This window comes from Oryctolagus cuniculus, chromosome 10 (genome assembly GCF_964237555.1).
Source record: "Oryctolagus cuniculus chromosome 10, mOryCun1.1, whole genome shotgun sequence".
Lineage (NCBI taxonomy): Eukaryota > Metazoa > Chordata > Mammalia > Lagomorpha > Leporidae > Oryctolagus > Oryctolagus cuniculus.
In genome coordinates this window covers 29,060,817-29,086,581 of record NC_091441.1, presented here as the reverse complement: position 1 = coordinate 29,086,581, position 25,765 = coordinate 29,060,817, and the positions used below count along the sequence as shown (strand labels likewise).

General features: G+C 60.1%; 1 protein-coding gene across 9 annotated transcripts in view; it reads left to right on the top strand.

The window, feature by feature from the left end:
* Positions 1 to 25,765, top strand: part of CTIF (cap binding complex dependent translation initiation factor) — a 301,086-nt gene that overhangs the window by 208,552 nt on the left and 66,769 nt on the right. For all 9 annotated transcript variants that reach the window (XM_017344168.3, XM_017344167.3, XM_051851238.2 and 6 more), the window contains one exon: positions 1,662 to 1,961. In XM_017344168.3, coding sequence (XP_017199657.2) covers positions 1,662 to 1,961 — 300 coding nt within the window. The remainder of the gene's footprint in view (positions 1 to 1,661; positions 1,962 to 25,765) is intronic.

Sequence of the window (25,765 nt, the reverse complement as noted above, 5' to 3'; positions counted from 1 at the left end):
CAGGACCAGCGGGGTCTTCCTTCCATGACTTCTGCAGAGCCTCCCCGCTCTGGGCTTCTCCTCCAGCCCCTGCTGCTGCTGCCTTCTCTTCGTATTTTTAATTTATTTTTAATTTATTTATTTGAAAGTCATAGTGATAGAGGGAGACAGATCATCTGTCCCCTGGTTCACTCCCCAAGTGGCCGCAAAGGCCATGGGGGGGCCAGGCCAAAGCCGGGAGCCAAGACCTTCTTCGGGGTCTCCCACATGGATGGCAGGGTCCCAAGCACGTGGGCCATCTTCTGCTGCCCTTCCCAGGCCATCAGCAGGGAGCTGGATCGGAAGTGGAACAGCTGGGACTCTAACCAACGCCCATATGGGATGCCGGCACTGCAGGTGGCAGCTTGACCTGCTGTGCCCCAGCCCTGACCCCTGCCTTCTCTCCCTGGTGTGCTCCACCCACCCCCACCCCCAGCCCCCCCATGCCTACCCCATCTCCCTAAGGTACAAGCCCCTGTGAGGTCCTAGCAGAAAGCTTCCCTATATCCCAAATGTGGAAAGAGCGTCCCTGCGGAGGGCCAGGGAGAAGGACCCCTCCCCAGGTTCTCTGGAGCTCTGCCCAGCAGCAGCGTGCAGACAGCCAGGGCTCTAGAGGGCGGCAAACCAGGTTCAGTCCTTGCTCTGCCTTCAGTGGCCGAGCGACCTCGGGCAAGTCACCTGGCCTCTCTGAGCCCTAGTTTACTCATCTGTTCAATGGGCATATGACCCACCTTGCAAAGAGGCTGCGAAGACAAAATGGGATACGATGCATGAAGGACCCCCTGGGTGGTTGTTCTATGCACAGATTGTTAGTCCCACCCTAGGGCACAGGGCCTGGAACAGATGAGGCAGATCAATGCCCATGTAGCCTCAAAAACTCCCCTCGGGTGAGACCTCCTGCACTCTGGACCAGAAGGACATGGTCTTAGGCTCGGGCTGGTCACCTGCTGGCTGCCACCTCTCAAAAAAAGGGTAAACTCTGGGACCAGGTAGAAGCCAGTGCCGCCCTAAATGAGATTTCCATCAAGGAGAGTAACTTCCATTCATCCTTTTGAGAAGCAGGCAAAGTAGCAGACGTCTGTGTGGGTGGAGAGTTGTGTCTGACCGGCCCAATGCGGGGCTCCGGCTGGTCTGGACACAGTGATTGGATCTGAGGGGGCTGGAGGGCAAGGGAGAGGACCCCAGGTTCAACCTGGGCTTACTGCGTGAGTCAGCTTGTCATTACCTTAACTGAAATGCCAACCGATAGAAGACAGGGCTTGTGTGTCTGTTCTCAGTTTTGGAAGCCATAGTCCAAGATCGGGCAGCCCCATTATTTCATCTTTTATAAGCCCTGTTAAATCACTTGGAGACCAAGTCATTTGATGGACAGGTAGACAAACAGAAAGGACTAGTGCAAAAGAGGATCTTGGGTGGGAGCTGCAACTCCTGAGACTTGTCTGCCTGGGCTGTCAGAGGGGCCAGTAAAAGCCAAGCACCTTCAGGCGCGCGGGTCTTGGGTGCAGGTAAGCCTCCCCGAAGAGAGCAGGCATCGAGCCCAAGAAGGTAGGACCGGGTCCTTCTCCCTGCAGGTGGCAGCCACGCCCCTGCCAAAGCCTCAGTGGCACTCACACAGGGTCTGTCTCTCCCCGCCCCCCCCCCAGGATGAAGTGGCGGTGGAGACGCCCAGCCCCCAGCAGAACAAGATGGACAAGCTGACCGAGATTCTGAACAGCATGCGCAACAACAGCAGCGACGTGGACGCCAAGCTCACGTCCTTCATGGAGGAGGCGCAGAACTCCACCAACTCGGAGGAGATGCTGGGCGAGATCGTGCGGACCATCTACCAGAAGGCCGTGTCCGACCGCAGCTTCGCCTTCACGGCCGCCAAGCTCTGCGACAAGATGGCGCTGTTCATGGTGGAGGGGACCAAGTTCCGGAGCCTGCTCCTCAACATGCTCCAGGTAAGCGGGCCGTCGCCTGGAGAAGAGACTGCGGGGCTGGCCACAGCCGGCCCAGCCCCGCGCTCCTCCCTCGCCCGATTAATTATAGAAGAGGGAAGGGCGGTCCGTCGGGGGGCAAGGGCTGAGCGGCCGGCTTTGTGTGTGTTTGTGTGAGAGCTCCATGGTTACCGTGGACCAATATAATTTTATAGGGGCTTTTGGCTCAACCAGCCTCTTTCTATTTTCACGCAAAGAGGGCTGGCTCTCGGTCTGAATCTGGCTCCGAGCTTTGACCTCCCCGCGTCTGAGCCGCCGTGAACTTGCTGTGGACTTTCCTCCTCCTCCCCACCCGCCTCCTCCCCCTCCTCCTCCGAGCCCAGCCCCGTGGATCTCGGTGACTGTGCAGGTGGTTGTGGCCGGGATTGAGAAGGATTTGAGCAGAGGCACAGAGGAGGGGCGGGGAGGGTCTGCTGCTGACACCGTGGGGCGTCCGGGGCCGTCCAGGGTTGCCTTGCTCCTTGGTGCTTTCTTGTTCAGTATCCCTTCTCCCCCGAGAGCTCAGGTGTTCCTGCGCACTCGCTGGCCGGCCATGCTTTCACACCTGTGCGTGTGTAGTGGGTGTTGCTGTGCGCCCTAGGACTGAGCCCAGGACCCTTTCGTCTCATGAATACCTGCTGTTCTGCTGTGGGTGACAGCAGGTGGACGGGTGGCCACAGGGAGAGGTGGCAGAGGCCTGGTGTGGCTCCTGGAAGCCCGGGACTGTCCATGGAGACTCTGGGCTGGGGGAAGCCCTCTCTCCTCCTCACTTGTACTTGTAAGAACAGTTGAGATACAGATTGGGTTGCCAGTCCAGGTAAAGTCGAATGATCACTGGGAGCTGTGGCAGTAGGATTATGGAGTTCAGGAGGCACTCCCTAGCCCGCGCGTCTCTCTGAACCAGGGTAACCGTAGTAGGGCGGATCATCCAGACTGTCACCACCTGAGTCCAGCGGCTGCATCCACAGTGACGCTCAGAAAGCAGGTGCACTCGAGGGCCCGTGGCCGCCCTCATCTCGCCCACCTGGTTCATGGCCCGCCGTCTCTTCCCTGAGAGCAGGAGGGAATTGCTGCTGCCCCCCCACCCCCACCCCCACCCCCACCCCGGCCCTGCCAGTCCTCTCCCGCACTGCAACTTGAGCCTGCCTGGCCCGCCCCAGCCGCTTCTCTCCAGCTCCAGGCCCTGATCGGGTTCCCATTCCTGGATCGCGCACGCTCCCCTGGTGACGAATTCCCGCATTACCTGAGGGATTTGCACATTGGGCATGCTCCTGGCGGGCCGGAATGTCCTGGGAGAGTGGATGGTAACGGGCAGGGAGAGGCCTGTCCACCACGTACCTCCAGGCACGGGGGAGTTGGGGACATCAGCCTTTGGCCTTGGCTTCGAGATATTGTTTCTTCAGAGAAGGGCCAGGACGGGGCAAGAGTTTTAGACCACGGCTGCCAGCTCCACAGGTCCCCGCCGGCCCCCGTGGTGGACAGACACCTGGGGTGGGGGGCAGTCAAGGAGGCCAGCAGGCTATGGGGACGCTTCCTCCAATCACTGTGGTAAGAGCAGCCTTGCCCGCAGGTACCCCACGGCGCTCAGTCCTGAGCTGCTTGGCCTCTACACACCTCCCCACCAGCCCTAAAGCTCTCTGGCACCGGACAGGTGGCAGTGTCCCCGCAGGAAGGGAACTCATTGGACTGTGTTTAACTGAGTAATGTCCTTGCCGTACTCCCCGGCTAATCGGTTCCTGTGGGACCTGGGTGCCGAGAGCCACCACGCGGCCAACACAGGAGTAGGGTGTTTCCACAGAGAAAGCTGGGAGACAGGGGCTTAGACCGATTCCATCGTCAGTAGGAGCTTGGCCTCCGGGTGCCTTGCAGCTGAGCTGGGGCCTGGGGAGAGGCTCGAGTGAGCCTGTGTGAGCCGCTTCCATTCGCACTCACCCCACGTGTGAAGCAGGCCTGGGTTCTACTTGGCCTCCTCCGCCCATACTGCGGCTCAGTGGCAGCTCTGCCATGAGTGATCTGGGCTTTGGACCGGCCCCAGAGGCCCAGCCTTGCGGATGCCACCTTGTCTCCCGGGCAGGAGAGAGCTGGCACTGCCGTATCACGCCCCCTGTTCCCTCCCCTGCCCTCCAGCCAGGCTGAACCTGCCGCTGCCCCCTGGAAGGACAGACTCGCCCACCCTAGTCTGGAGCTCACTCCCCCTCCCTCCTCCCTTTTGCCAGGGTGATGCATACTCCTGCTCCCCAGGACGCCTGCTGTGACCCCAACTCTGAGCTCCCGCAGCACCTGTCGCCACAAACGTTCAGTCACCCAGCTGGCGCTCACTGAGTGTCCACTGTGTGCCCGCGGCCACAGGCTGCAGACAGGAAACAGACACAGCTTTGTCTTTCAGGCGCTGGCAGTGAGGAGGGAACAGAACGTCACCCCCTGACCGCATGGTGTGGAGTGACACACTGGGGGACCTGCTGTCGCTGTCCCCTCCCCTGGGCTCTGGGGGGGCAGGAACCGCTCTGCTCTTTTCCTTGCTGTGTCCTGGTGGCTGCACAGTGCCCGGCACGGAAGGATCCTCAGCGATCACAGGTGGAAGGCTCTAGAAGCTGAGCTGCAGGCTAGCCTGGGGACAGCTACAGGGGCCAGGGCAAGGAGAGAGCCCCTAGCGCACACAGGGCTCCATTCTGAGGCTCCACGTGGCTGTACCCCCGTCCCACTCCTGTAGCAGAAGCAGGCCCTTTGCCAGGCTGGAGTAGTGTGGGTGTTCCCTGTAGGCTGTCACTCACCCCCTTCCCTGCCTGTAGCCCCGGCTTTCCTGTGAGCTGGGGAGGAGGGTCCTGAAGGGTGCAGCCATAGGTCCCAGTCTAGGCAACCAGGCCTGCAAGTCCCTGGCCCAGTCCCTCTGGCCACCGTGGGAGCACAGGCTGGGGGGAGGGAGGCTGGTACGGGGCTGTTCCCAAGCCCTGCAGATGCCCTGATTACAAGGCCCAGAGGAAGGCACCAGTCCTGCCCCAGGCCTCATGGCTCCTGTCTGCAGCCAAGGGGGCGCCAGGCTAGAGCACTGCTCTCAGGACCACCTACCGCGTGGCCACTCACCGCCCAAAGCCAGGAGGTCCCCAGAAAGAAAGGAGTGGGCAGGATCAGCGAGGCTGCTTTCCTCTGCAGCCCGCAGGGAAAGCCTTTGGCACAGGCTGTCGCTTCTGGCCAACCCCGTTTGCATCTCTTCCTGGCAGCCGATCCTGGGCCTGGCCTGTGGAGCCCTGCCCTCCCCTTCTTCCTGAGACTCATGCTCCATTCCATCCACCCAAGGCCTTCGGAGCTCCTGGGGCCCAGCCAGCCCCTGGTTCACTTCCGCGGCCTGTGAGACGCCCCTCGTTTGGCCGCCATCTGCACGTCCATGCTCTGAGACCCGGCTCAGTGATGCTGGCTGCAAAGGGGCCGGGGTGTGAAGTGCCTGTGAGCACAGCTCCCAGCAGCTGTCTTTGGACGGTGCCCTCCCTGGCCGACTGCTCTTGCTGCCTGGGCTTCGCCTTGGCTGCTGACACCTGGGAGGACTGGGGGCCTTCCAAATGTGATAGACCCCCCCTGTGGCAGAGGACCCAGGCTTCCTGCCAAGCTGGGTGCAGCCCCATGGGGTGAGAAGTGGAAGTGGAGGAGGTCAAAGGTCCTTTAACGCAACCTGGCGATTTCAGGGACCCCGAAGCACTGCACTCGTGAGCCATGACAATGTTGGAGAAATTGGGGTCCCAGTGGACCCCATCACCAATCCCACAGCTCCGAAATAGTTTTCAGTTCTTACATCCAAACTGACTTCTTTTTTTTTCTTCTTTTTGCCTTACATGTGGCCTTTTCTCTAGTATCCTTGTAAATAAAGCTCTGTTTATTCCAGACTCTTCTAAATGTCTGCTCCGTGCTCTGCATACAGTGTTCGCTAGACCAGTGGTTCCCCAACTGCTAAGTGCCTGTGAATCACAGGGACTTGGTTTCAAAGCAGAGTCTGATGTGGTGGGGCGGGGGAGGGGGACTCTGCATTTCAGGCAAGCTCCCAGCGGGGCAGGGCGTGCAGGGACCGCACTCTGGTGAGCCAGGGGTTGGAGGATGTCAGTGTCACGGTCAGGCACTGAAGTGGTCTCTCATCAGCGTGAGTGTCAGAAGGGCCCCACCCAGGGGTGTTGCATTTCAGACCCTGGTCTTCGTCAGGTCGGTCATCCCCGGCCACGTGCCCCTGCGACCCCATGGAGAGCTCTGAAAACGTAGCAGGGCGGCCGGGGCGGGGGGGGTGGTCCTCCCCCAGGACAACAGAATTCGATTCTCCAGGGACAGAGCTGGGCGTCCTGGTGAAAAGAAGTCCTTGGCAGCTCTTTTTAAACGTGTAGTTATTATGTATTCTTTTTGTTTCTTTAATCTGAAAGACGAAGATCTTCCATCTGCTGGTTCACTCTCCGAATACCTGCAATGGCCAGAGCTGCGCCAGGCCAAAGTCCAGAACCAGGAACTTCATCTGGGTCTCCCACCTGGGACAAAGGACCCAACCACTTGAGCCATCATCTTGTGACCTCAGGTAGTTCTGAGGTGTAGCCAGGGCTGGGCACCTTTGTTAGGGAGACTCCCCAGAGACCCAGGGACTGCCCCGCCTTTGTCACTTGCAGATGAGCTGGTTCTGTTGTCACATGATGGACAGGGCAAGGAAGAACTGCCAGGGGCCCCTTGCTGACTGCTGCAACGCTTGGAGCCCGAGCTGGTGGTGGGGACGCACAAGCGGGCGAGCTCAGCTGCTGGGATGGCTCCTCTGCCTCCCCCTGCCTCGCTCCCCCTGGACCACCCCAGGGCCCCTTTCTCCTGCTCCCTCACCATCATCTGAGGCTCCTCCCACAGAGGTGAGCACGGCCTTTCCTTTTCCCCGTTTCCTTGTCCTTGGCTTCAGATCTGTGCCAGCTCACCCGGGTTGCCAGTCTGTCCCAGAGGTTGGGAAGGGAGTGAGCAGCCCAGCCGGCCTCCCCCACCCCTTCCCCCCCAGGGCTCTCCACCTCTCTGTGTCTGCAGAGCTCCTGCTAACCAGTTGGTGTGCAGGGAGTGTTTCTGACTTCCAGGAGAAGGAGCCACCCAAAGTCTTCCTTGCCCTCGTCTGGGACTTGCGGTGCAATCGTGGGAGGAGAAGGGCTCCAGTTTCATGGAGAAGTGAAGAATGAATGTGCCTCTTATTATGGGAACTCTGGAATGACAGGAATTGGAGGCCTGAGCCCCCTCCGCCCAGCACTGCCCTGTCCCCGCCCCTGGCCTTCCACTTGGGCTCCGGGATTGTGCCTCTGCTGAGACGCACTCGGGCAGTACGAGTTCAAGCCCTCCTCTGTTGAAATGTGTGTGCCCTGTTTAGCCAAGAGGTGTCTGCAGCTGAGCTATGCAGAGCAGAGTATTATTAGAGCAGGCATCAGTGTGTCTGTAACTGAACCCTGCTCTCCCTAGCAACTGTTGCCAACAACATATCTAACAGAAGGATGCGATACCTTTTTTTGAAAAAAAAAAAAAAAAACACACCCCCATCCCTCATCCCAAGCAGGTCGTAAACACAGCAGAGTTCTTGTGAACAGACAACACGAAATCAGAATCTGGCTGAGGACCAGGTTCTGAAATAAATTGCTCTCCGCCAGCACCTTCTAGAAGGCAGCCCTCAAAAAGCTGGCCTCCAGCTAGCAAACCGATAAACTCTTGGAGTTTCTGGCTGGGTCACCATTAAGCATGGCATCTGGGGCTTTGATATATAGAAGCTCAACTGGGTGGGGTGTCTGGGGACAATTTGAGCCCCCAGAAGGAACACTCGGGGTTTTCTGGTCTGGCTGCCCTGTCAGTAAATCCAGCAGTCATCTTTCTATCCAGGTGAGCACACAAGGCCTGAAGTGGGGGTGACCCTTTCCTGACCTTCCAGGCGTACCCCGTATTTCTCCCATCCTCCCACCCCGTCTCCTCCTCTCCTTGTTCTCCGAGGGTTTCTAGAAAGTTCTTTACCAAAAGTTTGGGGTTCCCAGCCCTGGTCTCTTGGCAGGAAAGGAGAGGGTATGCTTTTGATTCTTGGATTCCTCTGCAGCCCTGAGCTGCAGGGCCCCTGAGGGCGGGAATCCTGGGAGAATGATCGCCCACCCCTGGCTCCTGATTTGTGCCAAGCAGGCAGATGCTCAGTCAGTGCCTCTGCAGAGAGAGGTTGGGCCCTCTCAGCCTCGGGTCTCTGTGCACCCTGGGACGTGAGCACTTGGAGGTCTGCGACTCAACGCAGGTTCCGCGCAGGAATCCTTCCCCACGTTCACAGATGGGCAGAGTGGCCCACCAAGGCTGCCAGGCTCACCCCAAGTTCACAGAGCCAGCTAGGGCTGCTGACTCCAGTGTACCTCCCTGAATAGGGAGTAAGGGCAGAAGCTGGGGCAAATCAGGTAGGGAGCATGGGCTCCCGTCACAGCCCTGCAGAGCGATCCCACCATACTCCCAGTGGCCACTAGGTCTGAGCCTTCCAGGCCCCTAAAAGCTGCCTCCACTCTGCTTGTCCCTAGGAGCTGTGCAGCCTGGCACCCTAGCTCAGATCTCTGCCTCATGCCCCTGTCCTACCCACACCCCTCCCTACCTCCTACATGGCCATCGCTGCACCCATGCACACTCCAGGCAGGTCAGCTACTTTCCATGTTGGCGCACCCAGGGGTAGAAGCACACTGAGCCAGCGCCCTGGGCCCCATCCACACCCGCTCCCCTCCGCAGGCTGCTATGAACCAGGAGCGGGGAAGGCAGAGGCCGAGGGCACGCTCACCACTTTCCCCACGGGCAGATTGTGGAGGATGATGTTGGAGGTCCACAGAAGGTCTCTTTTTATCAAAAACGGGTGGCATCTGAGCACCCTGGGCCGCAGGCTGGCACACACGTTCTCTTGAGAGTGGGCACCAGCTACCGTCGGCAGGCTGGCTTCCCATGTCCCAGGAGACCCTCGTCATGGGAACTTGAAGCTCAGCTTATGGGTCTTTAGCAATCTCGGGTTTTCCCCATCAGGTAAGGCAGACGGCTGGCTCGCCCCTACTCTCTCCTTCCCCTGCCTGAGCCAGGGCCCGTACAAGCCTGGGCCTCCTGACCCAACTTGTCACTTACTCTTGCTTTAGGGTGAATGCATTTTGCCTGCTTTTCTCCAGTCTTCATTTCATCTTCCCAACACTTAGTAAGCACCTACTGTATACCACACACTGGGAGACAATGGTCTGCTGTGTATTCTCATTTGCATGCCCGCCGTGCTGGGGAGGTTTGTGTTTTGAACATTTTCCTGATGACGTTGTCTTCTCCTTCTCAGGTTCTAAGGCCCATCTTGAGGGCTGCCCTCCTCCACGGAAGTCTGGGTTTCGCCTTCCTTTCTGAGGCACTGGCCTGCTGGGTTTAGTATTCTCAGCTGCAATTTCTTTCTGTCACTGTCTAGTCCCATCTCCCCTGGCCTGTATAGTTTTGGCCCAGAAGTCTGCCGTTGACCAGATGGGCTTTCTGTACACAGCATGGACTTCTGCAGGTTTTACAGGAAGCCTAAATGTACAGGGCCCAGTACAAAAGTAACTGTGTCCCACGAGAAGTGGCCCCTCTGCTCATTGCCAGGAGAATGGGAGGGGCTGCTGTGGAGGAGGAAGCAGGGACCTCGGCCTCAGCTGGGCTGTCTGGAGCAGACAGGCGAGGATCGCTTCCTTGAGCCTCATTTCTGCAAACAGGGTTTCCTGCCCCGAGGCAGCAAAGCGAAGGCCCCAAGAAGCCAGTGTGGTAGCATTGACTGCTGCTTGACCTTGGGCATTTAAAATGGGTCTGCACCCCAGTTCCTGTCCCGTGAAGATGCACACACAGCCCTGTGTGGAAATGGAATGAATCGGTGCATACGTGGCCCCAGCTCAGGGCCGTCCACTCCATCAGTTGTAGGTACCCTTCCAGCTTTATCTTTTGGCCTCACACCATAGGTTCCCAAAGGACAGCCTTGCCCTGGGCGTGGTGTGACATTCCCCCTCCCATGCCCATTAAGTTTGGGAGGTGAAGGCAGGCTGAGGGTGCTTGTAGCCATTGGTGTTGCCAGGTGCCCCCTTCCTCCTGCTCAGATCTGCCTCCTCCAGGGAGCCTGGCCTGATTTCACAGCCCAGAGACCTCCCCTTCCCCTGACCCTTGAGCATTTACCACGTGTCCCCTTCATTAAGTTTTCCCGTCTCGTTTCAAAGCTCTTCTTATCGGAGGCTCGTGTCTCTCCCACAAAGAGAGTCTGGGGGCAGAGTCTGTGTCTGTGTCATCTTTGTGGCCTCCCACCCTCCCAGAACAGAGTGGGCATTCAGCAAGCGTCAGTTGGCTGCCTCCCAGGGCCTCCATCCGGGGGGGGGCACAGACGCGCTGGGTGGGCAGTGGTGTCCTGCCTCTCGGGGCTTCCATCCGGTAGGGACGCAGGCGCACTGGGTAGGCAGGTGCAGTGGCAGCCGCCGAGGGGAATGGCGTGGTGTTCTGCTCCTCTTGTTCCAGGGCCAGAGGAGCTGTACCCAGGTCAGGAATTATTTCACCATCACCGTGTCTCTTGCCAGGACGTGTCCTCTTCCCTGCACCCTCACCCCCCACCCCGGCTTCGTTTTCCCCGCTCAATCCCCTGATAGAACTTGGCTGGGTGCTTCCCTGTCTGGAGCTGCCATGCCGAAACAGGCCCTGCAGATAAGTGGGTTATCGGAGAAGGCCAGCTCGGGTGTCCCGGGCCCCAGAGGGTCACCCCTGGCTGGCTGGCAGCTCACCCCCAGCACCTCCTCCCGGTCCTCCTGCCTCAGAGCCAGGCAGGCTGGAGACAGCAGATCCCCTCCCACTCCCACAGCTCAGCACGCGGCCGGCCCCCAGCACCGCTGGGAATCTGAACTATGCTAAGCGGCTCCAGATCGCAGCATCTCTGCCCGGCCCGGGGCACGGCCAGCCCAGACAGGGCGCCTCTACCTGCCGGGCCGCCACTGGAAAGCTGGCACGGCCGGGCCCGTGGAAAAAATCTCCCTACGGGTTATATAACGGCTCACCGCCCTGGGAGGCTCCCAGGCAGGGAGGTGACTGCAGAGGGTGACTCTCAAAAGGAAGCAGATAGTGTTGTGTTAGGGACCGAGGTCCTGCTGCAGACTGACGCCGCCCGCGCAGGCGCAGGCCAGCCCAGCAGGGATACCAAGGGGAAACGGGAAAGGACAGGTTTTTCTTGTGATTTTCTTTTCTTTGTTTTAGCAATTTTTTTAAATTATGGTAAAATGCAACATACATTTTACCATTTTGATTTTTTTTTATTATCTTTATTTGAAAGCAGAGAAACAGAGCTGTCTTCCATGCACAGGTTCACTCCACAAATGTCTGCAACAGTCAAAGGCTTGGCCAGGCTGGCACCAGGAGCCCGGCACTCAATCCAGGTCTCCCACGTGGGTGGCAGGGACACAGCTCCTCAGTCATTGTCTGCTGCCACCCAGGGTCTGCATTAGCAGGAAACTGGATGTGAAGTGGAGGAGCCAGGACTTGAAGCCAGGCACTATGGTGGAGATGCAGAGGTCCCAGAGGGAGCTGCTGCACAGACACCCACCCCAGTGTTTACCATGTAAGCACGTTTGAGTGCACAGCTCAGCGGCACCAAGTCACCCATAATGCCAGGCAGCCACCTTGACCCTCCCCGCCCCACCCCCAAACCCTCCCTCTCATTGCCCCGAACAGAAGCCAGAAGCCCCCAGCCACCTTACAGCCGTCACACTGGCTCTGAGTCCCTGCGTTCAATTCTTCAGGGTAGGCCTAGGCATGGGATCGCTGGATCTGATGGAAATGTTGAATTTCACTTGTTGCCGAGTTGCCAGACTCTTTTCTGGAAGGATGTTCTTGATAAGAATGGTGCTGCACTAAAGCACAAAGAGGTGATCCAGTGAGAGCTGGAGAAGTCTGGAAGGTGGACCCGCCAGGGACCTGAGAGCCCAAAGCTCTCAGGACTTCATGAGGTTGGAACTAGGGAGCCGTCACTGGTTCTTGCCACAGTTCTGAAAGTCGTAGGACGGTGTCGGCCTGAAGGAAGACTCTGCAGGCCATCTGGTCCCGCCCACTCCTATGACGGACAGGGACCCGGGGAGTTGGCAGAGGCTGCTTTTGGGGAGATGTGTGTGATGGGTTGCAGGGCGTTATGCTTGGTGATGTCTGACGTCAGGACCCAGTTGCGGGCTCCTATGTGAAGGGAATGTAACAGACCCGAGCCTCCCACTCAAGATCTATGCTGCAGGGGCCACCTTGTCCGCTCCATCCCAGGAGGCCACCGCCTGGGCCCTGGAAGCTGGGGGCTGTTAGGTCAGTGCGGGGAATGGAGCCCCTCCAGCTCCGTGCCTCATTCTCCAGCGGGTGCCCGGAAAGCTTCTAGAAGGACGTCAGTAGGCATCCCAGAACCTCTGGGGCCCTGTGGGAAGAGGACGCCCCAGCCAAGGGTACATGGCCCCTGTTCTAGAGTGGGTTCCCGGGACATGGCCTGCCAGCTACCGATGGGGGACTCTGCACAGTGTGATCCCCACAGTGGGTCTGGTGCCCCTCCCTGGGCTGCCGTGGACCTCTCTGCCCTCTCTCATCACCCATGCCCACTTACATGAGCTGTGTTCTGGATGCAGGCCTAGAGCGAGGGACCTGGGGAGCGAGTGAGCCAGTGGGACCAGGGGCAGAGAGAAGAGGGGAGATGGCATGATTCTTTGAGTAGCCAGCAAGCAGGCCAGGCCTGTCTTGAATTCACTGCACCAGAAGAGGGCTGATGGCCAGAGTGTTTAGGGCAGCCGGGTTCTCTCTCCTGTAGATAAATTAAAGGCTCCTTCCGCAGGCAGAGGCCTTCCCTCCAGACAGCCACGGAGAGGTCAGGTGCACGCCCAGGCACGGCAGGGTGCAGAGTGCAGTGCGAGGAAGTGGACTCAGAGTTCAGGATCAGGGCTTGCTCCTCGCTGTGCGCTGCTGGGATCTGATTGGCTGCTTTAGGTGGTGGCAGAAGCCTGGAGTCCCGAGTCTTCCGGAAGAAGCCACCCTGGCACTCTAGGCCCATCTCCGCGCCACTTCCAGCTGGCATTGCCGGGAGAGGGTGAGCTGCCCCGTGGAGTACAGGGAGCAACCTGCAGGGGGCAGCCTTCATGTAACCCCGGGGGCCATGCCAGACCCCTGCTCTCATAGCTCCAGGTGGCTCTGAAGTGTGGGGACAGACATGCGTAGGCAAGAGCAGTCCCCTCCCGGGGTGGCCACCCAACCCCCCTCACCCCCATCATGCCACCCTTGACAGAGCCCAGCATGGAATGGGTGTGTTCCAGAGAGGTCTCCAGGGCCTGCACGCCCAGGTCACTCATACCCATGCCCACTAAGCAGACAGGGCCCAAGGGCCACCACGTCCTGCCCCCAGCCGAGGGTGATGCCACAGCAGGGGGGCAGCGTAGGTGGTATTTGGGAATGGCCAAAGTGGGGTTAGAAATTATCACCTGGAACCCGGCCTGCTAGGCCACAGACACTTCCTCTTGATGACACTACCTTGTGACATAAGCAATTCCTGGAGCAGCCGAGAGGCAGCCTCCTACCTGTGGCCCTGGTTCTGGGTGATGTCTGGCAGATCCCGCCGTCGGGCATTCCTCCACTTACCCCTCCGTTAAATGGGCTCATAATACCTGAGTCCTCCACCTGCTGCCTCCACCAGCATCATCATCGTGACAGTCCACTAAAGCTCTGTCCCGTTGCCTGCATCTCCTGTCCCAGAGGTCTTGTGAATTTCATAACCAGGCATTCTTCCTTTTCCCCTGGATTAATTCCCAGTGCCCAGGAAAGGCCCCGGGTAGGGAAGGCAACTCCTCATCCACAGCCCAGGCACCCCCTGGCACATTAGCACTTGGGGTGTGGGCCTGGGACTGGTGTCGAGGCCCTTTTGGTGCGAGCTCAGCCCTCTTAAACCCCAGTGAGATGAGTGCTGGCCTCTGGCAGATCTCAAGTTTTGTCAGAGAGCACTTCCGGAGTGTCAGAAGAAGGGCGGGGTCAGTCAGCAGGGGAAATCGGGGAGGCTTCCCGGAGGAGGTGGCATGAACGAGTAGGCAGCATTTGGGTGGATAGAAAAAAAGAGGAAGAAACCAAAGCAAAGACTTTCAGGAGAGGGAAGGAAAGAGGAGAGATCATGGGCACCAGGCTGGCAGGCAGAAGACACAGCCTGCAACAAGGGCTCCTGGGGGCAGCAGGTGCAGGGGTGAAGCTGCCCCACTGGGCTGCGATCCCAGGTCCCGGGAACCACTCTCGCCCGTTCAGACCGCTGGCGCCTGCTTCCCACCACTTTAGGCCAATACCATATTTTCATCCAAAACTAGAACTTGTACTTCAAGAGTTGTGAGCTCCCTGCCAGCCTTGGGCCTAGGGGACTCGTGGGCAGGAGGCAAGGAGGACCACAGCACGTGGGGCCCGGGCCACCCCCCCGGAGAGCGGGGGCTCTGGACCCCAGGATCTCCCTGAGATAAGGATGCGGCACAAGGGGCCTGGCTTCCGAGGCCCAGAGACCCCTCCCTCCTCCTCCCTTCTCCTACAAGGGAGGGTTCCAGGGCCCCGAGGTGCAGCCCACTCAGCCCACCTGCTCGTCACTGCTCAGAGATGCAGAGCTGGCTTGGGGCCCCTCCTCCTGTGGCGGCTGTTAGCCCTGCAGGGAACGGATATGTTAGCCCTGTGCGTGAGTCTGCGGGCTGGGCAGGGCCCAGAGCAGCCCTCCCTTGCTGCTCCTGCCTCGCCCCCCACAGAAGCCTTCCTCTTCCTCCGCACGTATCTGCTGGCCTCCCTCCAGGAGCCGAGCTGGAGACAGTAAGTCTGAAGCCAGCCCCCTGCCGCACTGCAGCGCCGGCCTCAGTGTCCCCAGGAGGAAACTGGAGGCTTGGCCGGTTTGGCCGGCGGGGTCAGGACGCCCCCACAGGGCACGCGATCCTCTGCAGAAGGAGCTGCCCTTGGAGCCTTCTGTCCAGATCAGAGCCCCTAGGGGGCCTTGAACTTGGGAAGGTGGCTTGGAGCTCGGGGACAGGGAGAGCCTCGACCACACAGGGGTGGGAAGAGAAGCTGGGAGGCACTCTGTACGCACAGATCTTACCAGGAGCAGGGCTCCCCTTTCTCCAGGATAACCCGTCTACCCTTCTCGCAGCTTCCTCACCCCAAAAATAGGGGGTTAACAAGCAGGGGTTTCTGAGGTTCCTTCCAGCTCAAAGCAGACGTCCTGGGCACACAGAGCGTGCCTCTTAAATGCCTGTTGCCAACTGATGGCTGGCTGGGTTGACCAAAGAGCAGACCCCATCTCCTGTTCTCCCCACCCCGGGTAGGGTGCAGTCCTGGCCCACTCTCCCCCACCCAGAGTCTGGGCCCATGGGGCCTTGTCCACTGGGTGAGCAGGGCGGCCTGCAGGGGGCACCAGTGCTCAAGGCGGCCTCACCCACCTGCAGCCACTCACAGCATCTTGGCTTCCTGGGGTCACCCCACAGGGGAGATCTAAGCCATCTGGTGGCGTTGCTGCCACTCGGCCACCCCCTTGTGTGCAGCTTCCAGCCCTGGGTCCAGAAAGCTCAAGCTGAGGGTTGGCCCAGAGATTCCAGCAAGGACCCACTCAGGCATGCAGGACAACCCAGCGGGGTGCTCATACCCATTTCCCACCCAGAGCAACTGAGGCTCCTGGAGGCCAGAGGAGGGCCCCAGAGGCCTCAGGCAGCACAGAAGGAGGAGGGAGCGTGGGTTCCCGTGGCCGTGCCTGCCCAGGGAGCCCAGCTTCTCCTCGGGAGGAGGGAGTTACACCACCAGCATCTGTTTGCTTGGTGCTCTTTATTGTGGGTCTCTGCAGCCGCAGTCCCAGTAGACCCGAGGGTCTGCGGCACAGACCAAGAGCAGGCTGCGGGGTGACGGGACAGAGCAGGCCAGGGCCTCACTGGCCCCAGCAGTCTCTCGTGATGGGGCCCCAGGGGCTTCTTCGGGGAGGGGACAGCTCCCTGCCCTGTGCTCCATTCCCTTCATGTCTTCCAGGGTGGCCCTGGGAAGCCCTGCTCCCCTCCACCTGTGCTTGAACCCCAGGACTGGTGTGCCTCGGGTCGCCAGCCGTGGGCAGCCCCTGGAGTGGGTACTGTGCATTTTATGGAAGCCTCTGGTGGCGTGGAAGGTGAGCAGGCCACAAGGCCCCGGCATTCTAGAGAAAGCATCTGAGAGCGCCCTGGCGGCTGAGTCAGGAGAGCAGTTTCCTGCCCGCGTTCCACGGGACTCACAGCAGGCCAGGTAGAAAAACAGGGCTGGTTCTGTGGCTGTTGCTTATTTTAGCTGTTCATTCAGAAATGCCCGCTGTGAGAAGGGCACGGTATGTCTCACTGGGGGAGCAGGAGCCGCAGGTCTTTGAGAGAACTCAGGGGAGGAGGTGAGTGGATCAGTCGTGAGCTATGTCAGAAGCGGCATTGGGTCCCCCAACAGAAGCACCAGGAAAGGCCACGGGCATTCCCTGTAGCCAGGAAAAGTGGCTGCTGTGGGTGGACTCTCGGCTGGCCACAGTGCTCAGAACCACGGGAGAGGGTGTGGGGCAGACAGAGGCCTGGGATGGCTGGTGAGGCTCTGGGCAGACTGGGAGAAGGGACAGTCATGCTGGCTAATTTCTCCCCGGAACCAGGAAGCTGTGTCGTGTCATTCACAGTGGGCCGGTGCCGGAGTGAGAGTCCCGGGCAGGCCTGGGATGGAGCTGAGGTGCTCTGCACTGAAGTGCCAGCAGCCAGGGCAGGAGTGCTATGTGTGGCCAGGAGGCCAGCGTCTGACATGAACGATGCTCCCTGTACCCTAAAGCTTCCTGTGCAGTCCAAGAGACTGGCCCAGTGATGGTGCCCAGGACCAGCGCGAGCAGGACTGACAGCATGGGGTCTGGTCAGCCCGGGGCGAGTCCTAGCACTGGCACTTCCTGGCTGTGTGGCCAATGGCAAGTGGTGTTGCCTCTCTGGGCCTCAATTCCTTACCTGGAGAATGAGGCTAAGAGATAACGTTAGCCTGCCTTGTGCAGATGGATGCGGTGTTAGCATGAAAACAGTACAGATCAGGGTCGTGCCTGTCTGGGGCTCCCGTCAGGGTCTGGCCCTCCTTGGCAGCAGCCACGCAGGCACTCTGCAGGCGCTTAGTAGACACCAGCTGTATGCAGTCACTGTGGCCCCTAAGTCACTGCTGGCTGTCCCAGAGATTTTCAGAAATGCACATGACGTCACCCAGCGGCTCGGGGACAGAAGCGGAAGGAGTGCCCCATGCCCTGCCTCCTTAGAATGCAGCCACTCGTGCGCCATTGTGGTCAGCGGTGCATCTGGGGTGGGAGGGGCAGGCAGGGCCAGGTCCATGCAGACGACAGGTGGCAGGGAGGAGATAAGAAGCTGGCTCCGAGGCTGCTGCACAGGCTCAGCCCACAGACTAAACAGTGCTTGCGTGCACACCCCCGCCCCGCCGCCATCCTGCAACCCAGAGACTGCAGAGACAGCTTCCAGACCGGCACGCAGTGGGGCCTCGGGTCTGCTGTCTGGCCAGGAGGCGGGGACCTCTTCCCAGAGCCACAGACAGCAGCAGGATGGCTCCTCATCCCCCGGCTGCCCCACCTCCTCCTCCATGTCCTTCCTTCCCTCCCACATGCCAGCTTTCCAACCCCTCCCCCTGTGATTGGGAATGCAAAGGGAAGGAAACTCAGATGGGCCTGGTTAGCTCCCATGTAACCACCCCAGGGCTAGAGGATACAGCTCGGGGTGCGGTGGGTCCATGGGTGCCCCTCTGTGGGCACTCCGAGGGCAGGTGGAGTCTCCCAGCACAGAAGTCCTCAGGCAACAGGTGAGACCGCACCTGCCTTTGGCTGGCTAAGCCACAGGGAGCCAGTGGTCCCTTCCTCACTGCCCATCAAGTCTGCAGAGAGAGAGAGAGAGCCATGTGCTGTCTCGTACCTAATGCTCTAAATTATTCAGAAGTGAGGACCTGGGGTGCGGGCTGAGGCTGCCAGGGTTGCTCAGTCCCAAAGGAACCCGTCTAAGTTTTCCCGGCACCCAGCCCAGAGTGTCACCTGGGGGGAGAGCCACCTTGAAGAAAGCTTTCTTTTCTGCCTTCGCTAATGCCTTTTATTTTTTTGCCTCCCCCACCCCTGTACAACACAGCTGTCGTTCTTAGGTAGCCCAGGTTGGGTTAGGTAGCCCAGAACTCAAACCTGGCAAGGCCGAGAGGGGGGCCCTGCCACTCTGGGTTGTGCACATCATCGCCCTGTGAACGTGGCAGGAGCCGTGGACACCGGGGCTCCTCTGCCATGTTATTAAGGGGAGGCTTTGCTTGGGGGGCGCTTAGAAATACGCGGCTGCGTGGCAGGCACCTGCAGCCCCGCCCCCACCCAGGTGTCCTCTGCCGCCAGCCTGAACAGAGGGGGCAGTTGGGAGGTGATTGCAATGAGAGCCCATGGGGGCAAGATGGCCAGAAGCTAGTTCAGCCTAACAAGCACCTATTGAGCACTGTCTGTATACGCAGAAGGCAGAGTGCGGGGGCAGGGCTGAGGAGGGGTAGCACACAGAGGCACCAAAGCCCCGTCTGTCCCTTCCCCCTGTCCCCAGCTCGGGGCACCCCCTCCCTGACCCGCTGGCACAGCTTTTCTTCTTCTGAGATCACAAAAAGCCAGCCGGCCCATAATAGATGCTGGCTGTGGAGTCACAGAGGGTGACGCCCCCGCCGCCCCACCCCCCACCGCCTCCGCAGAGCCGCTGGCTTGGCCCCTCGGGTCGTCAGACTCACAGATGACCCCGAAGGGCTCGCTTGCAAAAGTTTGTTCTCTGGACTTTGTGTTTTCCCCATCTGTTCCCCCCTCCCAGCGCCAGCCCCTGTCCCCGCAGACACAAGTCAGCTGTGTGTGCAGACAAAGCCGCACGCCGCAGCGGGGGCCGGCCTGCCCAAGGGACATTTCCAGGGAACTCTGGGGGCGGTGGCTGGGAGGGCAGAGGCGACCGTCTGATTAGCAGGGACTCGGCGTCACAGTCTGGGCCAGAGAGGGCGCGGGGGCCTTGGCTGGGCCCCAGGGGCCGGTGACTGTGGGTGGTGGCCAGGGGAGGCAGGCTGGCTGGAAGAAATCTGCTGTTTGAGAAGTGGAGGAAGCGGGCTGGAGGGCAGAGATAACAGCGCGTTCTCTGTGCGTCTGTTCGCGGCCGCGAGGGCGGCTGGAGCCGGGCGGTCTGAGGCCGTATCTGGTGAGATTTTTGTTCTGGGTTATGAAAGTGACCTGTGGAGCCAGCAGCAGGGTTCAGGGCCTGGGAGAGAAGACACGTGGCCCTGCCCTCTCCTCCCCTTCGTCTCGTGTCACTCGCCCTCCTCCCCACTTTGTCAAAGGGCAGAAGAGGGGGAGGGCGTTCCTGGTGTGGGGGAAATGGTTGGGGGTGCAGGGGGTGCGCTCGACAGAACCACTTATTTGCCATAGGAATTTGGAGACTCCCCCTAATTTTTCTGGCCGTCTCGTTCTCGTTGGCTGTGGAATGGGGATTATTTTTATCTGCCCTGCATGGCGCGCGGGGTGCTTGCAGAGATCTTATGAAATAGGGACGTGGGACGAGGCTGCGCAGTGTTGGGTGCTGGGTGGATGAAGGGTGGTGAAGGGTGAGACGCCCGGGGCGGAGGAAGGAGGTGCCCAGTTGGGGAAGAGGCAGACAGAGAGGGCAACAGGAAGGCTCCCAGGCAGTGCTGGGTCCCAGGCCCAGCCAGGTGAGCTCTGGGCAGGAAGGTGGGGGGGGGGCGGCAGGGGTGTTTGGTCACTGCTTGGCTGGCCTGGTTGGGAATGAACTTCTCCAGGAGACAAGGGCAGCTGTCTGAAGCCCCTCGCCCCTCTGGGCCCCAGGGCCTTTGCCCAGCCTGGAAGCCAGAGTCCAGCTGATCGCAGAGGGTTGGGATTAGCACCTGGCCATGCAGGTCCCAGCCCTCTCCCCACCATCGATCCACCTTCTCTGATGTGCGAACTCAGGAAGGAAGAGGCAGGGCGACAGGGCTGTGAGGCTGAGAGATGCTGGGCACCACCCACCCCCAAGGCCACCCCGGCATTCAACTTCCCCTCCCTTGGCCCTGCTCCCGGGGCTCAGGGCACCCAGAGGCCCACAGGTTAGGCACCCGGGGCTCTGGGAAGCTGCAGACTGACAGGCCCTTGGGACTGGATGGGAGGATGGCTCCCTCCTCTCAGCTGAGCCACACAGACGCCAGGGCCTCCTGCACCCTCCAGATGGGGCTGAGTACACGAGTGGAGCTCGGAACAGGAATGCCCAGCGCCTGCTGCCTGGGCAGCTGCCACCCCACACTCCACCAGCTCCAGGTCCCCAGAAGCAGCAGGGGCAGCAGTGGGAAGGGAGAGCGTTCCTCGTAGACCCTTCTTTCCTGCGCAAGCATGCGTTCCCTGCACACCGACACCACAGAGGCTTTCCCTCCTCTTGCTCCAATTCATGGGTACCTGTCCCAGGTGCTGACCTGTTGGTGACACCATCGGCTGTTCCTCTCCTCTCTGGGAGAAGCGGGCTTGTTAGACACAGGGCACAGTGAGACTATACAGCTGAGGGGTCCCCAGGTGCCGGTGCACAAACCAAACTGGTCTCTGCCGTGAGCTGCATCAGTGTGGCTTCTGTGTGGAGTGCCTGGGACAGCGCCAGCTGTCCTTTCTGCGAAGGACTGGCCGTTTCTCCAGTGTTGCATGCTTCCGGCTGTCTCGGCATTGAACTGCCCTTGCTTTTGTGAGAGGACGGGCAAACGCTTTTTTTAAAAAACATTGTTAGCAAAGTCAAAGGCTGGCAGCCCTCAACTGTTGCCAGTCCAAGAGAGGCGAGAGCCCACGGCTCTGGTTCCAGAACGACATGGTCCAGCCAGGCCCCAGCTGTGCGGGGAGCTGAGGAGCCAGGGGTAAGAGGGATTGACAAGGAAGTGGGGTGCGGCCCAGGAGCTAGGACCCGGGCACCCGAACTCAGGGCTGGTGATCTGTGCCACAAGTAGCTTGCAACTTCCCAGGGACGACGTCCACTTTACCTGGCCTGCTTGGTCCCCTGGCTAGCGACGCCTCCTCTCACATGGCTGGGAATTCTGTGTCCCTACTGCCTGCCCCAGGCTGCCACCCTCCCTGCAAGTGCCGGGGAAGCCCAGAGACGCTGCACAGGCTGCCCTCAGTTGAGCAAACACCTTGACCTCGGCCCTCTGATCCCCACTCCCCAAGCCTTGGAGGCACATGCTCAGTACTTCCTCCTGCCTACCTTACACACAGGCATCCATGTGCACTGTGACCCCCGACCCCCACATTCCCGGTCACTCACATTGCTCCACGTGCATGCCAGAGGGCGGCTGTGTCCACACACAGGTACCTTCAGTTCCCAGCCAGCTCAGGACACCATGCTAGCAGAAAAATAGGAGCAGCCCACCCCCACCATTGGAGACCTCATAATCTGATGGAGGAGGCAGACAGACAGACCGGGGACCACAAACGTGCCTGCTAAGTGCTGTGACAGAGGCGTGCATGCACAGACCGCTCTGAGAGTCTAGAGGAGACAGAACTCCCTTGGGGATGGCTGGCTCCCGGAGGAAAGGACACTAGACACAAGTCCCCGGGGCTGGCTGGGCTGGGGGCACCCACTGAGGGCGTGACAGATGGGCGCGCGCAAAGGCAAGAAGAAGGAGGGCATGGTGCGCAGAGAAGAGGCGACTGTTCCGAGTGCAAACCAGCACCTGTGTCTCCCCTTCTTCCTTCCTCCTTCCCTTCTGTCTTCTTTCTGGCCCTCCTGCCTGCCTCCTTTCCTCTCTCCCTTCTCTCTTCCCTCTCCCTTCCTCCCCCTCCTTTAATGAGAAAGCACTCACAGAAAGGCAGGAAGAGCCCTGTGGATTGTGGATGTTTCTGACTATTAGAGACTGCAAACCTAAAGCCAGCCATAGCTGCCCTAAGTGACTACAAACTTAGAAAACGAGTTTGCAGACACCACGCCTGGCTTGGGATGCCCTGTCCCAAGTAGTCTCGGGAGGATACAGCATGGAGCCCTCGCTACTGCTGCCTGCACTCCTGGGGGCTCCACCCCTTGCACACAGAAACCTGCCCACCCAGATGGTTCAAGTTTTGCTCTCCAAAGGGCAGAGAAGCCAAGCCAAACCTCAACACCATCCGAGCCGGCGCCGTGGCTCAATAGGCTAATCCTCCGCCTTGCGGCGCCAGCACAAGGTTCTAGTCCCGGTTGGGGCGCCAGATTCTGTCCCGGTTGCCCCTCTTCCAGGCCAGCTCTCTGCTGTGGCCAGGAGTGCAGTGGAGGATGGCCCAGGTGCTTGGGCCCTGCACCCCATGGGAGACCAGGAGAAGCACCTGGCTCCTGCCTTCATATCAGCATAGTGCGCTGGCCGCAGCGCGCCAGCCGCGGCGGCCATTGGAGGGTGAACCAACGGCAAAGGAAGACCTTTCTCTCTGTCTCTCTCTCTCACTATCCACTCTGCCTGTCAAAAAAAAAAAAAAAAAAAAAAGACCATCTGAGAGAGCAAAGGCTTTCGAAATGAGGCACCCCAGAGACCAAACCCAGGGGTGAAAGGCAGAGTTACAGAGAGAGAGAGATCTCCCATCTGCTGCTTTACTCCCCAGCTGGCCACAAACAGCCAGGGCTAGACCAAGCCAAAGACAGGAGCCTAGAACTCCATCCAGGCTCCCACCTGGGTGACAGGAGCCCAAACACTTGGGCCATCTTCTTTCCAAGACGCCTTAGCAGGGAGCTGGATTGTAAGTAGAGCAGTCCACTAGAGCCAGGGCTCATAGAGGGTACCAGCATGGCAAGCAGTGGCTTAACCTGCTACGCCACAACACCAGCCCCAGGAGATTCTTGAGAGCCTGGGAGAGCTTTGCCATGAACTATCCCTGACCTGAGTGTCATCACCACTAACACCTGCCACTCACCAAATTTCTACTGTGTGCTTTGGTTGCACTTGGGGAGCTTCGTAAATTGCCATACCTGAAGCCAACTGAGTTAGCATCCCAGGGGCCTGGGCGTCAGTGTGGTGAGAAGCCCTGCCCGGGATATGCAGTGTAAGAGTTTGACCCAGATGCACCTTCACAAGGAAGTGGAGGCTGAGGGAGTTTGAACACCTGTCCAAGGTCCTCATCCCGAAGCCCACTCCTCACACCTTCACAGAGCTGGATGGGCCTATGCAGAGCCCAGGCGGCAGGAGTGAGCCAACAAACGTGCCAGTGTCGGTCAGAGAGCACTGATGGGAGTGGGGATTGCCGGCACGCCAGTCACTTACGCCTGATGTAGTAGCCAGGGCCGCAAGGCCTTCCCTCCCAGGGCAGGGCTGGCCCCTCAGTCGCGGCAGGCCACCAGCTCTGTGTGCACCTGAGCCTCATCCAGCAGATCCCTGTAGCGCGGGAGCCCAGCAGTGAGCAGGCTAAAGAAAGGGCCTGGCTGGACTGGGGAAGCCCCTTCCTGTGTGCGTTCAAAGCCCAGCTCTGCTGCATACAAGCTGTGTGACTGTGGACAAGAGACCTGATGGTTCTGTGTCCGCTTCCTCGTCTGCATGCCAGGGTGATGACAGAGTGGATAAGAGCGTTGACTGAGACAGTGCAGGTAAGTGTCTGAGCAGTGCCTGGTGCATACTGACCACTCAGGCGGCCCCGGGAGCTCGCATGGTGACTATTGTTGTTAGACAGTCGTTCAGCATTGCGCAGAAACTGGAAGAGGCCCGTGGCTGTCTGTGGCCTCCCTGCCCTTAGCTGGGAAATCAGAACTCCTGCACGCAGCATGCATGCCTGGGACCCTGAAAGGAGCGGTCGGGCCCCAGTCCAGCTCTCCTGCCCGCTCTGCCCCCACCCAGCCCAGTGGACCGTCTTCCTCTCTGCGCCATGGTCATTGCCATCCCCTTCCCCCAGTCTGCTTGGGGCAGGGGTGGACTGGATGACCTCCGGAACCCCCTGCCCTCGGCCCAGCAGTCAGTCTCCCTGCCCGCCGCTGTCACTCATCCTGTGCCCTGCTGGGGACCACAGCTTGTCCATATGGTTCAGCCAGCAGCCAGGGAGGGGCCCTGGGGCTGGGACTTTGTCTGGGGCCTCCAGACCATTGAGGCAGGGGCGGGGCCTGGCTTGGAACAATAGCAGTGCCTTTCACGGGCTCTCTGGGAGCAGCTGTGAGGGGGGCGGCAAGAGGCAGACGGCTGAGCCCCACCCCTCCTTGCTACAGTGCAGGTGGCGGAGGCGTCCCCCACTGTGATGGCTGTGGCCTCCTTGGCTCACGCTCTGAGTACCAAAAAGGAAGAGAGGAGAAAGAGTGGGAGCGGGAGAGTACCCAGGGGTTTCTCCCAGTGTGCAGTGTGCCACCCTCCCCCTGCCCCTTCTGGGGGCTGGTTTTACCCCCAGGGGGCTGCATGGCCACCTCTAGGCCTTGGTTGGGGGGTTTTGGTACAGCTGCCGCACATCCAGCCTTGCACAAAGGTCTGTGAGAAGCCCCAACCCTTGGGCCACTAGGTGCCCTGCCCGTACTCCTGGGCAGGAAGAAGGGGCCAGGAGCATGTATGTGTGTGTGTGCACACGTGTGCACATGCCCGTGGGAGTGCGTCTGAGCTGCCTGATCATGCATTCTTCATCCCAGACAGCGCGGCTGCTTCCCCTCCAGAGGGTGCTTCGCCCTGCAGATGAACAGCCCTCAGCCAGGAGGGGCTTTTTCTCTGCCCCCGCCCCAACTCCCCCAGCAGTGCTCCAGCTCCCCAGCTTCATGGTGCCCTGAAAGTGCTGGGCAAAGCAGAAGGCATGGGAAACCTGCCACGGGGTGGCCGGTGGCTGGCTGGCAGGCCCACGCCTATGGGCCCTGTCCCAGTCCTCTCTCCGGAGGGTGCCAGGGGCAGGATCTCGGTGGGGAGTGAGGGAGGTGCCGCCCACCCGTCCCAGAGTGCTGCTGGGGGCGAGGCAGCTCTGCAGACCTGGTACTTGGAGCCCCTGCCCTCAAAGTGGCCAGCGGTGACTCCCACTCGGGGCAGCTGGTGTTTTAGTTTTCAGTTTCATGGGAGGAAGGAATCCAGTAAGGGCGACAGCCGGAGCTGGGACCCCACTCCGGGGACAGAGGCTCATTCTGAGGACCTCACGTGTGAAGCCCAGTTGTGACGCCCAGAGGAGGTGCAGACGCAGGGTTGAGGCCGCCACGTCCTAGGTGCGCCCTGGCCCCAGCAGCCTCACTTGTCGGTGAAGGGGTCCGAGAGTAACCAAGGGCCCCTCGGCTCCTGCACTGCGTCCTATGACCTGGTGCCTGGCCACGCCCCTGCCCTCCAGGGCCTGAACTGCCGTGGAGGCTCAAGGAGCTGAGGCAGTCATGGAGGCCGTGGGAACAGCTTTGTAGATGAGACCAGGAAGCCTGAGAGAGGCAGCCACACGGTCGCCCTTGGAGAGGTGGACACAGGACACAGGAAAAGAAGCCTGTGTCCTTGTGTGGCCAGCAGGGGACCAAACTGTGAGCCGCATGGAGTCCGGTTGATGACGGCCAGAGCTGACTCGGAAGGCCGTGTGCTGTGCTAAGCACGGGGAACGTGGCGGGGTCGCTGGGTGCCTGCAGTGGGCTCCACGCCCACCCAGCAGTTTCCTGGACCTCAGACCCCCCCTCCTGTCATAGCTCAGTCATTCCGAGCCTTCACCCTGTGGCACAGGTCCATGGGAAATGTCCCTGTCGTTTTCCATGGGTCGGCGGTAGATTGACTGGTTTGTATTGTCCAGCCACGTGGTGGGCAGTCGCAGGCCGGGCTTCTGTCCCGTCCTGGTTTTGTGTCACGTCTTGGGTGGATGTCCCACTCCCTTCACGCTTCAG